General features: G+C 43.2%; 1 protein-coding gene across 1 annotated transcript in view; it reads left to right on the top strand.

Moving 5' to 3' along the window:
• Window positions 1–7,359: 7,359 nt before the first annotated feature.
• The window catches only part of LOC311106253 (SH2B adapter protein 2-like), a gene marked incomplete at its 5' end in the record, with an annotated part of 26,452 nt that continues 17,045 nt past the window's right edge, over window positions 7,360–16,766 (top strand). Inside the window, one exon of the mRNA XM_084148547.1 lies at window positions 7,360–7,485. Coding sequence (XP_084004673.1) covers window positions 7,360–7,485 — 126 coding nt within the window. The remainder of the gene's footprint in view (window positions 7,486–16,766) is intronic.

The raw sequence follows: 16,766 nt of genomic DNA, 5'->3' as shown, positions 1-16,766 counted from the left end.
CACCACTCCAGAAAACCCACCAGCACTGAACGTTCCGGAATATAAAGTGTGAACCAACATTAGCGCAGTTTAGACCCCTGCTATAGGGAGTGTGCGGGTGAGAGAGAGGGAGTGAGAGGGAGGGAGAGCAGGCATGCCAAAAATCTGAGGGGGCACAAAATACGTGAGGATGTCTAGGGGGGTGGGTCCAGAGAGGGGCTAGGCCCACAGACTGTAAATTGGAGAATTTTGCATTTTTCAAACACCTGAAACAGCTTTTTCCTGCAATCTAGAGCATAATCATTATGCTTAATTCTATATAATATATATATATTCTTTTTTTTTTTATATCTAAGCATACCTCTTGTTGGTTCTTTTTTTTAAAGAATATGCTTCTCTGCTAAATCTGGGTAAAAGACTGAAAGTAATGTGAGTATTATTCAGTACATTTAGTTAATGCTTGACTTTCTAAAGTCTACCAACCTTGCCAACAGACATGCCAGCTAAGATAGTTAGTCAAGCTAGCTACTCTAACGTGATTGACATTCTGAAATGGCTTCTTGGTAGCTAGTTATGAGGTTGGGAGATTGGGAACCTATCTGGGCTAGCTAAAGCCAACTTCATAACATTGCTAGGTGGCTAGTAGAATTACAGAGAAACAACAACAACAACAACAACAACAACAAATGAAAGCTCCAAGCAGCCATGCCGGGGTTCAAGCTGTGGCCCCACCATCAGGAAAAATTGGACACATCACCCTGGGATTAACTACTTCTGTACTCCTGACCACGGTTGGCAGATATCAGAACTCAAAATCAACCAGATCATGCTAAATGCTTTTGATGTATTTTGGAAACATTTAAATGAAATTGACTTCACCTTAAACGTCGTCTTCTTCTGAACCGATCGGAACCAAATTTTCCAAGAGTCTAGCTAAAACAACATGGCCGCTATGAACCAATGAGCTTGCATTAACGTTTTTTCCTGACCAACATCGCCACCATGCAACCAATCGGTTAACTAGACTCACCTCCCTGAGCGTGTGTGTCAACTTCCTTCACCCTGAGTCATGTTGCTAAATTGTACAGTCCTGAGCCTTTTAATCTCACAGGAATTTGCATGTTTTTTAACTAAAACAGCAGAACAAGGAACATATAATAATAACAATAATGAACTAGAACAAATAAAATATGGTTTCACCAGCTTCGCTGCTCTGTGACTTTCAACGTGGCACCGTCATAGGATGCTACCTTTCCAACAAGTTAATTTGTCAAATTTCTGCCTTGCTAGAGCTGCCCCGGTCAACTGTAAGTGCTTTTATTGTGAAGTGGAAACGTCTAGGAGCAACAACGGCTCAGCCGCGAAGTGGTAGGCCACAGAAGCTCACAGAACGGGACCGCCAAGTGCTGAAGGACGTAGCGCGTAAAAATCGTCTGTCTTCGGTTGCAACACTCACTACCGAGTTCCAAACTGCTTCTGGAAGCAACATCAGCACAATAACTCTTCGTCGGGAGCTTCATGCAATCTTAACGCTACAGCTTACAATGACATTCTAGACAATTCTGTGCTTCCAACTTAGTGGCAACAGTTTGGGGAAGGCCCTTTCCTGTTTTAGCATGACAATGACCCTGTGCACAAAGCGAGGTCCATACAGAAATGGTTTGTCGAGATCGGTGTGTGGAAGAACTTGACTGGCCTGCACAAAGCCCTGACCTCAACCCCATCGAACAACTTTGGAATGAATTGGAACGCCGGCAGCGAGCCAGGTCTAACAGCCCAACATCAGTGCCCGACCTCACTAGTGGCTGAATGGAAGCAAGTCCCCGCAGCAATGTTCCAACATCTTGTGGAAAGCCTTCCCAGAAGAGTGGAGGCTGTTATAGTAGCAAAGAGGGGACCAACTCCATATTAATGCCCATGATTTTGGAATGAGATGTTCGACAAGCAGGTGTCCACATACTTTCGGTCATGTAGTATATATACACTACAAGTCTACTATTTTTTACATTGTAGAACAATAGTGAAGACATCAAAACTGTGAAATAACTCATGGAATCATGTAGTAACCAAAAAAGTGTGAGATTCTTCAAAGTAGCCACCCTTTGCCTTGATGACAGCTTTGCATTGATTGGTTCAGGTGTGCCTTCTTAAAAGTTCATTTGTGGAATTTATTTCCTTCTTAATGCATTTGAACCAATCAGTTGTGTTGTGACAAGGTAGGGGGGGTATACAGAAGATAGCCCTATTTGGTAAAAGACCAAGTCCATATTATGGCAACAAGAGCTCAAATAAGCAAAGAGAAATGACAGTCCATCAGTACTTTAAGACATGAAGGTCAGTCAATCCAGAACATTTCAAGAACTTTGAAGGATTCTTTAAGTGCAGTCGCAAAAACCATCAAGTGCTATGATGAAACTGGCTCTCATGAGGACCACCACAGGAAAGGAAGACCCAGAGTTACCTCTGCTGCAGAGGATAAGTTCATTAGAGTTACCAGCCTCAGAAACTGCAGCCCAAATAAATGCTTCACAGAGTTCAAGTAACAGACACATCTCAACATCAACTGTTCAGAGGAGACTGCGTGAATCAGGCCTTCATGGTCGAATTGCTGCAAAGAAACCACTACTAAAGGACACCAATAAGAAGAGGAGACATGCTTGGGCCAAGAAACATGAGCAATGGACATTAGACCAGTGGAAATTTATCCTTTGGTCTGGAGTCCAAATGTAAGATTTTTGGTTCAAACCGCCGTGTCTTTGTGAGAACGGATGATCCCCGCATGTGTATTTCTAACCGTAAAGCATGGAGGAGGTGTTATGGTGTGGGGGTGCTTTGCTGGTGACACTGTCTGTGATTTATTTAGAATTCAAGGCACACTTAACCAGCATGGCTACCACAGCATTCTGCAGCGTTACGCCATCCCATCTGGTTTGGGCTTAGTGGGACTATCATTTGTTTTTCAACAGGACAATGACTCAACACACCTCCAGGCTGTGTAAGGGCTATTTTACCAAGAGGGAGAGTGATGGAGAGCTGCATCAGATGACCTGGCCTCCACAATCACCCAACCTCAACCCAATTGAGATGGTTTGGGATGAGTCGGACAGCAGAGTGAAGGAAAAGCAGCCAACAAGTGCTCAGCATATGTGGGAACTCCTTCAAGACTGTTGGAAAAGCATTCCAGGTGAAGCTGGTTGAGAGAATGCCAAGAGTGTGCAAAGCTGTCATCAAGGCAAAGGGTGGCTATTTGAAGAATCTCAAACATAAAATATATTTTGATTTGTTTAACACTTTTTTGGTTACTACATGATTCCATATGTGTTATTTCATAGTTTTGATGTCTTCACTATTATTCTACAATGTAGAAAATAGTAAAAATAAAGAAAAACCCTTGAATGAGTAGGTGTGTCCAAACATTTGACTGGTACTGTATATATTGAACATACATATTTTTTTAACAGGACAAATCTGAGGGGGCACGTGCCCCTGTGCCCCCTATGGGCATGACGCCTCTAAGAGACAGCGAGAAAAAGAGGGAGACTGGTGGGATTACACATAATGGACTTCCCTCTTGCTCACAAAGAAACCCACTAAACGTTTCCACCAAGGGTACATGAACTGGTCTAGGCAAGCGGGAACCGTGGGCGGCTCCTTTAAGGGCAGACATCCCCCGAATGAGAGACAGTGGATCCTACAGTGCAGTGTGCTTCGAGCGGATATGGAGAAAATGGAACGGTGCCGCCGGTAGCCTCCTGTATCTGTCTAACTGCTCGTCGAGGATAACGATATGAAGACAAGTAATGTATATTAATGGCCTTGATTGGAGAACAACAACAACAACAACAACAGCAATAACAACAAACAACAGAGCAAGGATCGGCTCCCCGACATCAGCGTAGCGCCATGCAGTGAGTCGGACATCGAGGTGAGCGCTGCTGCGTTCATGTTTTCAATTTTGTGGCTTCCGACCTGCTTGGATATTGCTGGAAGCTTTTTAGCGCCCATTCTAGCCTACTAGTTGCCTTTATGATCGCCAACCTGTAACCTAGGCAACGTTCCACATATAATTGTATTTCTAGGCTATGATAAGGTTTGCTTCGTGCTTTAGTGAGGAGGGCAGCTAGGCTCAGCGGCTCACTGTGTTCGCTCCAGGTGCTGAAGGATAGCCGTCTGTCCATTCGACTCGCCAACGCGCCTGGTGCTGAAACGCATCCATTTAAAAAAACATTATTGCGACACACGGGTAGCCTAGACCGTAACAAACTTGATTGATGCCTATCTTATTACACCTCAGTGATTGATGCGCTTCCTCAGAGAAGCCTCAAGACATTAGCTATTTGGGATTGAGGGTCGCGGTAAGGGACTTTCCCCATAATCCATTTAGCGGATCGAGGGGTAGGTCTCTGGTCACTGACCATAACAGAGACCATTATAACATTCTGTCTCCAGCAGTCATGGGCAATCACAGGGACTGTCTGTGTCCTGGCCATGCGAATAGTCTCTCTGTTAACGGTCATTAATTGACGCGGATTTCGGGATCCGTTCTTTCACTGGCAGAGTCGGCGCTCAGCCATTCAGCAGCCCGTTATTTCTCATTCATGAGTACCGCCACCGCGCGCACATGCTACCACAGCATATTGATTATTCCCATTGATTAAAATGCCTAGGCTACTAGGCTAGTCATATCGTTTACAGTTCTTTCTAATTGGTAACGGCTTATATAGGCATACTGTTATACATTATTTTTGCTTTTATTGCGGCCTGTTTTATTTGCTAGACTATGATCAAACAGATATGCTACCGTGAAAATCAAACAACCACCATGCCACTTAATACAACAATGTAGGCCGACCTAGTTTTACAAGTGATGGTTTTGTTACCATTCTGTAAAAAATGCTCCAATCGCCTGTTAGTTCACATAATTAATTATCTGATTATGGCCTATGTATGCACCGTTCATAATTTCAGGGTGTTTTGGTCATCTGTGAAATACATTTAGTGGGTGAGAGGGACAGGAAGCAGAAACTAGTCGCGGAATGCGCGTCTCCCACGCTCTATCCTTTATCACGGTTGGGCCATATGGAGGCACGCTGCACGAAGGACCGCCCTCAGCTCGCTCAATATTTACATTAGCTCTGTTTGTCTCCGTGCCCTTTCTCACCCTAGAGGACATGCTAATTAGTGTGTTTAACATGCACAGTGGCGTGTGGCTTGTTATAAGTGGGTCCTTGTTTCTTGTTTTATATCACTGGAGGTGTAGTCTTACAGTGGGCACATTCAGAATTAGAAGGAAATAATAGATTCCTTACAGGAGTATTTTTTATAATACAGCACTCCTCAAATGCATCATTTCCAGGTGTTTGTGTATTTACTCACAGTACATTATGCTTGTAGCATGACTCAGTGTTTGGTCATAGATTAAGTTACGCCTGCCCTGACTACTGTCATCATGTCAGCCCAGTCTGACTCTATCAGTCTTTATAAGAGAGGCTGTATCAGTTAGATCTGTTGCTAGGCTACATCCCACTTCTACCAGGAGAGAACATTCCTCTCTCAGACAGTTGGTTGAGAGTCAGGAAGCGGCCAGCAGGGGTTATCAGAGGTCAGGTCAAAGGTCATAGTGTGTGGTCTGTGATGATGAGGCCAGAGCGGGTGAGGGTTGTATAACTCTGACCTCTGACCCCTTTCTTACCTCTGGAGGTCTTATCTACTGGCTGGCTCTATGGGCTGTCATCCTTTCTTCTGGATGTCTGATGCTCCCTCTCTCTCTCTGACATTCTTCTCTCAGTCTGTCATCCTTTCTGATCCTCCCTCTCAGTCTGTCATCCTTTCTGATCCTCCCTCTCTGTTGGTCATCCTTTCTGATCCTCCCTCTCTGTTGGTCATCCTTTCTGATGCTCCCTCTCTGTTGGTCATCCTTTCTTCTACCCATTAAGCCCACTTCCATCTTTGGATTCAAATAAAATTGAAAACAAGAACACATTTCTGCTGTTTTGTGATGCGTGATTTGAAGGAGTCAGGTGCAGGAGGGTAAATCACACTATACAGAGTTTATTCCGTAATCCAGCGTAACCAGTCCAGTGTGCAAAACAGGCGCACTGGAACAAACATGCACACGTTTGGCATTGAGAAGCTAGCAGAGAATACAGAGCAAGGGAACACAGGGAAGTGAGGGCATAAATACACAGGTGAACAGGTAGACACAGGTGACACCGATAGGATAATGATTAGTCCAGACTGTGAGTGAGGAGGTGCCTAAGGTTGTCGGGGGATGACACCTAGTGGGTCGCTCCGGAACTGCGACCCCCTCCTGTATCAAGCCACCCTCCCCCTCTGACGATCCCGCTGGTGAAGAAACCGGATGTGGAAGGTCCTGGGCTGGCGTGGTTACACGTGGTCTGCGGTTGCGAGGCCGGTTGGACGTACTGCCAAATTCTCTAAAATGACTTCGGAGTCGGCTTATGGTAGAGAAATGAACATTCCTGCCAATTGCACGCTCCCTCAAAATTTTAAACATCTGTGGCATTGTGTTGCATGACAAAACGGCACATTTTAGAGTTACCTATTATTGTCCCCAGCACAAGGTGCACCTGTGTAATAATCATGCTGTTTAATCAGCTTCTTGATATGCCACACCTGTCAGGTGGATGGATTATCTTGACAAAGGATAAAATGCTCACTCACAGGGATGTAAACAAATTTGTGCAATTTTTTTTTGAGAGAAATAAGCTTTTTGTGCGTATGCAACATTTCTGGGATCTTTTTATTTCAGTTCATGAAACATGGGACCAACACTTTCCATGTTGCATTTTATAATGTATGTTTGTAAGTTTTGAACATTTGTAAATTAAAGGTGGGCTTTTTTCGGAACACCCATTATCTTAAAGGGTACACTTGGTACCCATTAGACCCAGTCTGCACATATTTGATCAAATATTTTTAATGTCTTATTAAAGTAAAGTCATAAAACTTTACATGAGAAATTAATCTTTCATTTTATATAAACTTTTCTTACAGAAATTACGGCAGTATATGTTAGAAATGTCTAAACTTAGATTTTGATGGGCTTTAATAGGTGCAATTACCCTACCTCCCAGAGGAAACACATGACTTCTGGATCTAGTTCTGTGTGGTTGTGGCCGTGTGTGTTTACATTCTACCCTTGTGGGCCGATGTGTGAACTGTGTTGCGTATCTGACTGTCTGTTTCTGACTGTCCGTGTCGACCTATCGTGTATCTTATGTTTCTGGTTGTGAATTTGGCATGTGTCATTTCCTGCTCGTCCCAGCAGTCACTTCCTGTGTGTTGTACAGTATGTTTGTACTGTACTGTAGTAGAGCGAACACATGACTTGTCCTGGTCGGGATAATCTTAGAAAGCATGACAGGGCCCAGAGTCCCTGGGGTGGGAGGATGCCATCGCCAGCAGCCCACTTCAACCAATCAGAGGGAGGGAGAGAGTCCACAACCCACAGCCCTGCTGGCAGGGAAGTCCTCAGAGCAGTGTGTGAGTGTGTGTGTGTGTGTGTGTGTAATAGTGCTGCAGTATTAATCAACATGATGTACTGAACAGAACATCTCCTTAGAGGACTGGATAATATCAGATCGCCCAGCTCACATGTCTCCTGGTCAATGTGTTTAGCAGGCTGGAGTTGCCTCCCTGCCTCTGCTCCTAGTTATGTCTCTTTCCTGTCCATATTCTCCTGGGTCAGTTACTGTTACCGTACTAAAACCATCTGATGAACACACAGCTACTGTTGCTGTACTAAAACCACCTGACAGAGATATCAGCCATATCCTCCTGGGATGGGGGGCTGCTGTAGTGTACTGTACTGCCAGAGAGTAGAACGGATTTATGGTTGTGAGGTCTGGGGTCCGCTCACCAACCAAGAATTCACAAAATGGGACAAACACCAAATTGAGACTCTGCATGCAGAATTCTGCAAAAACATCACCTGTGTACAACGTAAATCACCAAATAATGCATGCAGAGCAGAATTAAGCCAATACCTGCTAATTATCAAAATCCAGAAAAGAGCCATTAAATTCTATAACCACTTAAAAGGAAGTGATTCCCAAACCTTCCATATCAAAGCCATCACCTACAGAGAGATGAACTTGGAGAAGAGTCCCCTAAGTAAGCTGGTCCTGGGGCTCTGTTCACAAACACTAACAGACCCCACAGAGCCCCAGGACAACAACAACAACACAATTAGACCCAACCAAATCATGAGAAAACAAAAAGAGAATTACTTGACACATTGGAACGAATTAACAAAATAAAACAGAGCAAACTAGAATGCTATTTGGCCCTAAACAGAGAGCACACAGTGGCAGAATACCTGACCACTGTAACTGACCCAAAATTAAGGAAAGCTTTGACTATGTACAGACACAGTGAGCATAGCCTTGCTATTGAGAAAGGCCGCCGTAGGCAGACCTGGCTCTCAAGAGAAGACAGGCTATGTGCACACTGCCCACAAAATGAGGTGGAAACTGAGCTGCACTTCCTAACCTGCTGCCAAATGTATGACCATATTAGAGACACATATTTCCGTCAGATTACACAGAATTTGAAAACAAACCCAATTTGGATAAACTCCCATATCTATTGGGTGAAATACCACAGTGTGCCATCACAGCAGTAAGATGTGTGACCTGTTGACACAAGAAAAGGGCAACCAGTGGAGCACAAACACCACTGTAAATACAACCTGTTAGGTTCTAAACAAACCGAGTAAAACTCACGGACGATTAGTAAAGCTCAACCAAGTTTATTCACCCACTGGGTCCCACAGCTGCATAAGACAAAAAACATGTTCCAACCAGCACAAGTATATATACCCCTATTTGGGTGAAGTATCCTCCCTTCCCTCTAAACATTACATGTTTATTGCTAGACAGGAAGTTAAGTGATGCAGGCAATAAACTGCTCCTTCTCCCTTAATGTGACCTGATCTCGGCCCACATTCCTCACTGATCCACACCTATCCACCCTTATCAGTGACCGCGACCATATGATTGCCTTTTATGCCTTAGTAGCATTCCAAGCCCCCTGGCTCATATCCAACCTTAATTGACCCCACCATATACATTCATCCTACAGATAACCATTAACTTCTGGTGTATAAACCAGACTATGGCACTCCTCGTGTCTATGGGAGAACTGATGATTAACAGTATTTCAAGTTTAGAAGTCAGAACCCATCAAACCCATATTTATGGTCACCCTGCCAATAAAGCCATTTGAATTAAATTGAGAGAGAGGGTGTGGATAGGGAGGGGTGGGGGTATAGAGAGAGAGGGTGTGGATAGGGATGGGTGGGGGTAGAAAGAGAGTGTGGATAGGGAGGGGTGGGGGTAGAAAGAGAGTGTGGATAGGGAGGGGTGGGGGTAGAAAGAGAGTGTGGATAGGGAGGGGTGGGGGTAGAAAGAGAGTGTGGATAGGGAGGGGTGGGGGTAGAAAGAGAGTGTGGATAGGGAGGGGTGGGGGTATAGAGAGAGGGTGTGGATAGGGAGGGGTGGGGGTATAGAGAGAGGGTGTGGATAGGGAGGGGTGGGGGTATAGAGAGAGGGTGTGGATAGGGAGGGGTGGGGGTAAGGAGGGGATGTACTTTAGACAGGGAAAACAGGGGGTGTGGTTAAGGGATGTACATTAGGAAGGGACAACAGGAGGTGTGGTTAAGGGATGTACTTTAGGAAGGGACAACAGGAGGTGTGGTTAAGGGGGGAGAATGATATAGAATAGATGGGTAATGGGGTTTGTAGAGGGAGAAATGGGGACCCTCTGTCTGTGTGTGGGTTCATTGTGTCTGTCCACGGAAAGGCTGAGGTCTTTGTTTTTGAAGTGAATGATCTGTAAATGGTGAGTGAATGGAACAGTGAATGGAACAGTGAATGGAACAGTGAATGGTTCAGTGGTGTAGGGTTCCTATAGTCTCTTCCATCGTGTCCATTGTGTAAGGTCTTCAGGGAAGGCTAGAGGGTCTGTTCTGTGTGTGTCAGGGGTCTCTGTTCAAGGTGGATGAAGGGTCCCTAGCCCCGAGGTCCTGGAGTAGGCCTTCTTTCCTCTCTGTCCCCAGTGGCCTCTCCACCTACACACATACTAAATCATCTACACACACACGCACACATTGTTTTAGCAGCTGGACCATGGAACAAAAACATGACCCCTCTTCTCTTCTCTTCTCTTCTCTTCTCTTCTCTTCTCTTCTCTTCTCTTCTCTTCTCTTCTCTTCTCTTCTCTTCTCTTCTCTTCTCTTCTCAAATCAAATCAAATCAAATCAAATCAAATCAAATCAAAATATATTTTAGATTTTAGATTCTTCAAAGTAGGCACCCTTTGCCTTGATGACAGCTTTGCACACTCTTGGCATTCTCTCAACCAGCTTCATGAGGAATGCTTTCCAACAGTCTTGAAGGAGTTCCCACATATGCTGAGCACTTGTTGGCTGCTTTTCCTTCACTCTACGGTCCAACTCATCCCAAATCATCTCAATTTGGTTGAGGTCGGGTGATTGTGGAGGCCAGGTCATCTGATGCAGCACTCCATCACTCTGCTTCTTGGTCAAAAATCCCTTACACAGCCTGGAGGTGTGTTTTGGGTCATTGTCCTGTTGAAAAACAAATGATAGTCCCACGAATCACAAACCAGATGGGATGGCGTATCGCTGCAGAATGCTGTGGTAGCCATGCTGGTAAAGTGTGCTTTGAATTCTAAAGAAATCACAGACAGTGTCACCAGCAAAGCACCATCACACCTCCTCCTCCATGCTTCACGGTGGGAACCACACATACGGAGATCATCCGTTCACCTACTCTGCGTCTCACAAAGACACGGCGGTTGGAACCAAAAGTCTCAAATTTGGACTCCAGACCAAAGGACAGATTTCCACCGGTCTAATGTCCATTGCTCGTGTTTCTTGGCCCAAGCCATTCTCTTATTATTATTGGTGTCCTTTAGCAGTGGTTTCTTTGCAGCAATTCAACCATGAAGGCCTGATTCACGCAGTCTCCTCTGAACAGTTGATGTTGAGATGTGTCTGTTACTTGAACTCTAAGAACTTATCCTCTGCAGCAGAGGTAACTCTGGGTCTTCCTTTCCTGTGGCGGTTCTCATGAGAGCCAGTTTCATAATGGCGCTTGATGGTTTTTGCGACTGCACTAGAATAAACTTTCAAAGTTCTTGAAATGTTCCTGATTGAGTGACCTTCATGTCTTAAAGTAATGATGGACTGTCATTTCTCTTTGCTTATTTGAGCTGTTCTTGCCATAATATGGACTTGGTCTCTTACCAAATTGGGCTATCTTCTGTATACCCCCCCTACCTTGTCACAACACAACTGATTGCCTCAAATGCATTAACAAGGAAAGAAATTCCACATCTGTTAATTGAAATGCATCCCAGGTGACTACCTCATGAAGCTGGTTGAGAGAATGCCAATAGTGTGCAAAGCTGTCATCAAGACAAAGGGTGGCTATTTGAAGAATCTCAAATATAAAATATATTTTGGTTTGTTTAACACTTTTTTTGGTTACTACATGATTCCATATGTGTTATTTCATAGTTTTGATGTCTTCACTATTATTGTACAATGTAGAAAATAGTAAAAATAAAGAAAAACCCTGGAATGAGTAGGTGTGTCCAAACTTTTGACTGGTACTGTATATATATAGTGTATTGTATTATCTGGGGACCCTCCATGTTCAGTATTGTAGTATATGGGGACTCTCCATGTTCAGTATTGTATCAGTATCCACTGGGCTCCAGATCTCAAACCCACTACTTCCACTTCCTCTACCAGCTTCTCTGGCTTGAGTTTCATGCTGACTGTGTGTGTTTGTGTCTGTGTGTGTGTGTGTGTGTGCGTGTGTGTGTGTGTGTGTGTGTGTGTGTGTGTGTATACAGTCTGTCCGGTATCCTTGAGAAAGGCACATATCCTCTTCTTAGCGGAAGGGCATGATCTTGAGAAATGCCTCTCGTCATGTGCGTTGTGTTTCTGCTGAATGTGCTGAATGCTGGACCACCGGAGGTTTTTAAATAGCTGATATCGACTCACAGCAGTGGCGGTCAGTGCTGTTTAAGATTAGGAGGGGACTACGTTTTCTTTTTTATGAGCTTGGCCTTATTTCTATTACAGCATATTGGATGACTGTCATTCATATTCCATTCACCCATCTCAATGTAACAGCGCTAGGTTTAGGCTACCACTACTACAATGTCCCATATACCCTTTACGAGGTTGCTACAACCTAGCCCACGAATGAAAGTTTATAACTTGGAGTGATCAAGGTGACAGATAGTGACACATTCAATGCACACTCTTGCCTGCATCTAGCTATTCTAGGGTGTAATTATTAGTCCAAACGGTTGCAAACGGGAGTTTCTATTGGACAAATTCAGGTAGGCTCATCCCCTTCTCATTCCGTTTGCTTCCGTTTCAGAAACTTTTTTCAACAGAATCGGCGGAATGAACCCCTGATCACGCGCAAATACAGTTCACTTTCATAGCAGCCACATACAAACAGCATGATCACTTTGCTTGTTGTATAATTCCTTCTCGCATCTATGCGCTCTCCTCCTCTCACCTTTTCCCTTCGCTTGTGGACTTCAGTGCACAACACAACAGTGGAAAAACCTTTCCAAGCCAAACCTTCATACCATAACCGCTAACCGCTACACACAGCCTACATCATTGTCACTATATTAGCTAATGTCATAGTCAACATAGCTACTAGAACTAACGCGTTAGTAAACCCGCTACAATCACATGGTACAGTGTACAATCAGCAAGCAGTTTAGCAGTTACAAGGGCGGGCCCCGGTGGCAATAAATTAATAAAATGAAAGCTTACCTTGACTTGGAAGAGTTCCAGTGTTGGATAGCCTTAGCCTCTGTTTGAGCCTTGTGTTTGAGTAGGCTAAACTAGCTAGCTGTGATAGTTAGCTAAGTACGTGAAAGTGAAAAACGAAATATAGCTAGCTCTCTCTCTCTTTCTGCTGCTTCTCCTTAATTTTTGAAGTTTGGAGGACGTCCTCTGGAAGTCGTCATGATTACTGTGTAAGTCTATGGAAGGGGGTGAGAATCATGAGCTTCCTAGGTTTTGTATTGAAGTCAATGTTGACAGAGGAGGACAGAAAAAATACTGTAGTGGTAGTGGTGCTACCCCAGGGAGTGCTGTTGAGGATACTGTACACCTTCATTGCAAAACAGTGTGTTTTAATCAGGTATTTGGTGACGTGAATATATTTAGTATAGTTTTATCTAAAAAGGATAACATTTTTAATGTTTCACTATTTTTATGAAATTCCCTGAGTAGGCTGGTCCTCCCCTTCCTCCTCTGATGAGCCTACACTGGCTCACAGAGGAAGCTAGCTAATTATTACAACACTTAGTGATCACCGGTCGATTCAGCTTAATGACACATCTCACATGGCACCCATGAGACAGCACTTATCAACAAGCTAACAAGGCACTTATCAACAAGCTAACAAGGCACCTATTAACAAGCTAACAAGACACCTATCAACAAGCTAACAAGGCACCTATCAACAAGCTAACAAGGCACCTATCAAGCTAACAAGGCACCTATCAACAAGCTAACAATGCACATATCAACAAGCTAACAATGCACATATCAACAAGCTAACAAGGCACCTATCAACAAGCTAACAAGGCACCTATCAACAAGCTAACAAGGCACCTATTAACAAGCTAACAAGGCACCTATCAACAAGCTAATAAGGCACGTATCAACAAGCTTATAAGGCACGTAACAACAAGCTAACAAGGCACCTATTAACAAGCTAACATGCACCGATCAACGAGCTAACAAGGCACCTATTAACAAGCTAACAATGCACATATCAACAAGCTAACAATGCACTTATCAACAAGCTAACAAGGCACCTATCAAGCTAACAAGGCACCTATCAACAAGCTAACAATGCACATATCAACAAGCTAACAATGCACATATCAACAAGCTAACAAGGCACCTATCAACAAGCTAACAAGGCACCTATCAACAAGCTAACAAGGCACCTATTAACAAGCTAACAAGGCACCTATCAACAAGCTAATAAGGCACGTATCAACAAGCTTATAAGGCACATAACAACAAGCTAACAAGGCACCTATTAACAAGCTAACATGCACCGATCAACGAGCTAACAAGGCACCTATCAACAAGCTAACAATGCACATATCAACAAGCTAACACGCACCTATCAACAAGCTAATAAGGCACCTATCAACAAGCTAACATGCACCTATCAACGAGCTAACAAGGCACCTATCAACAAGCTAACAATGCACATATCAACAAGCTAACAAGGCACCTATCAACAAGCTAACAAGGCACATATCAACAAGCTAACAAGGCACCTATCAACAAGCTAACAAGGCACATATCAACAAGCTAACAAGGCACATATCAACAAGCTAACAAGGCACCTATCAACAAGCTAACAAGGCACATATCAACAAGCTAACATGGCACCTATTAACAAGCTAACAATGCACATATCAACAAGCTAACAAGGCACCTATCAACAAGCTAACAAGGCACCTATCAACAAGCTAACAAGGCACCTATCAACAAGCTAACAATGCACATATCAACAAGCTAACAAGGCACCTATTAACAAGCTAACAATGCACATATCAACAAGCTAACAAGGCACCTATCAAGCTAACAAGGCACCTATCAACAAGCTAACAAGGCACCTATCAACAAGCTAACAAGGCACATATCAACAAGCTAACAAGGCACCTATCAAGCTAACAAGGCACCTATCAACAAGCTAACAAGGCACCTATTAACAAGCTAACAATGCACATATCAACAAGCTAACAAGGCACCTATCAAGCTAACAAGGCACCTATCAACAAGCTAACAAGGCACCTATCAACAAGCTAACAAGGCACATATCAACAAGCTAACAAGGCACCTATCAAGCTAACAAGGCACCTATCAACACGCTAACAAGGCACCTATCAACAAGCTAACAAGACACCTATCAAGCTAACAAGGCACCTATAAACAAGCTAACAGAACTGAGTACCGTCACCTCAAATGTTCTTCTGCTTGAGTTCCTTCACCTCCTATAGAATATTGGCTCAACAGTATTGAGGAGTTCCTGAATGGTACCGGCACCCAAAATGAGTACTGGCACCTTTTTCTGTCCAAGTCAAGCACTGGCCAAAACATGTATATACCATCAGATAGAATTCCTAGTAAGCAGTAGGGACGGGGTAGGAAAATGAAAGGGATATATATTGACATTAATAATAATCATAATAATAATACATTTTATTTGCCAGATGCCTTTCAGGACGCTCAAGTACATTTTACATGAAATCTAGTGCTGTACATAAAATGTCATTTAGGCCTGTGTAATGAATTTTAATTGTGCTTTATTATTTATCAGTAAAAAACAATACGTTGTAACAAAACAAACAAAACTATCAACTTATCAATTTCTAAATAATGGGTGGGTTCTGGCACGTCATTTCACACTGATACCATGTGCAGTAAACAGTAGCTATCGCTGTGTAGGCTAGGCTACACTGTGTAAGCTACTCACCGTTAGCTAGCTAGCTAAGACTCAATAGCCAACTAGACTAGCAAAAACAAATAAAATGGCCAAAAAGTTCACTATTCCATTTTCTTCAAGAGGCCGTGTATAGAAGAGGATGTTGGAGAATTTGATAAGTTATTTGATATCAGTGATGAATGGCCTCCAGTCCCCCTCTATATCCAATCCCTGATTGCATTGATCTAATCGAGGGCCATAAAGACAGATTCAGTACATTCAGAGACAATGATCACCACTAAAACGCTGTTTTTATTCAACAATTTTAGAAATTATAAAACACGCTTCTCCACTTCGACTCGCACTTTCTTCCTCCCTCTGCTCAGATATGACTATCATTCCTGTGAAGAAAAAAAAAAGAGTTATTTCAATTCATGCTCCGATGTGCCTCGCAAGTAATAGGCTATAGCAACTGACCTCTGACCAGTGTTGTCATATAGCAACTGACCTCTGACCGGTGTTGTCATATAGCAACTGACCTCTGACCAGTGTTGTCATATAGCAACTGACCTCTGACCAGTGTTGTCATATAGCAACTGACCTCTGACCAGTAAGTATTTCACTGTAAGGCCTACACTTGTTATATTCGGCGCATGTGGCAAATAAAATGTGATTTGATTTGAATACTATCTCCTGAAATTAGTTTAGGTGTAGTTTCGATGGGCCCTCATCAGCAGCACAGGCCTGAAGGGCAGGGGGGGAAATTACATGTCCTGGAAAAACTGCTTATAACACATTCTGTTTGTGATATTAAGATTCTAACAACGATCATGTGTTAGATTCAAGTTTCAAGACTTATTTAGGAAGTTCTCCACTCTCCTAGTGTTAAATGATTACATTTGTGGCCGCCTAGCCTAGCCAACTATCTCCTGGTCGCTGAGCCAGTGAGAAGTTGTCTATCCTATTGTTATTATTACTACTTTAAGAATCCTCATCAATCTACACACAATACTTCATAATGACAATGCGAAAACAGGTTTTTAGAATTTTTTGCACATTTATAAAATATTTAAAACATAAATACTTTATTTACTTAAGTATTCAGACCCTTTGCTATGAGACTCGAAATTGAGCTCAGGTGCATCCGGTTTCCATTGATCATCCTTGAGATTTCTACAACTTGATTGGAGTCCACCTGCGGTAAATTCAATTGATTGGACATGATTTGGAAAGGCACACACCTGTCTATAT

Source organism: Coregonus lavaretus (assembly GCF_964263955.1).
Source record: "Coregonus lavaretus genome assembly, chromosome: 30".
Classification (NCBI taxonomy): domain Eukaryota; kingdom Metazoa; phylum Chordata; class Actinopteri; order Salmoniformes; family Salmonidae; genus Coregonus; species Coregonus lavaretus.
The sequence above is the reverse complement of the archived record's forward strand: the minus strand, read 5'-3'. Positions and strand labels throughout refer to the sequence as shown.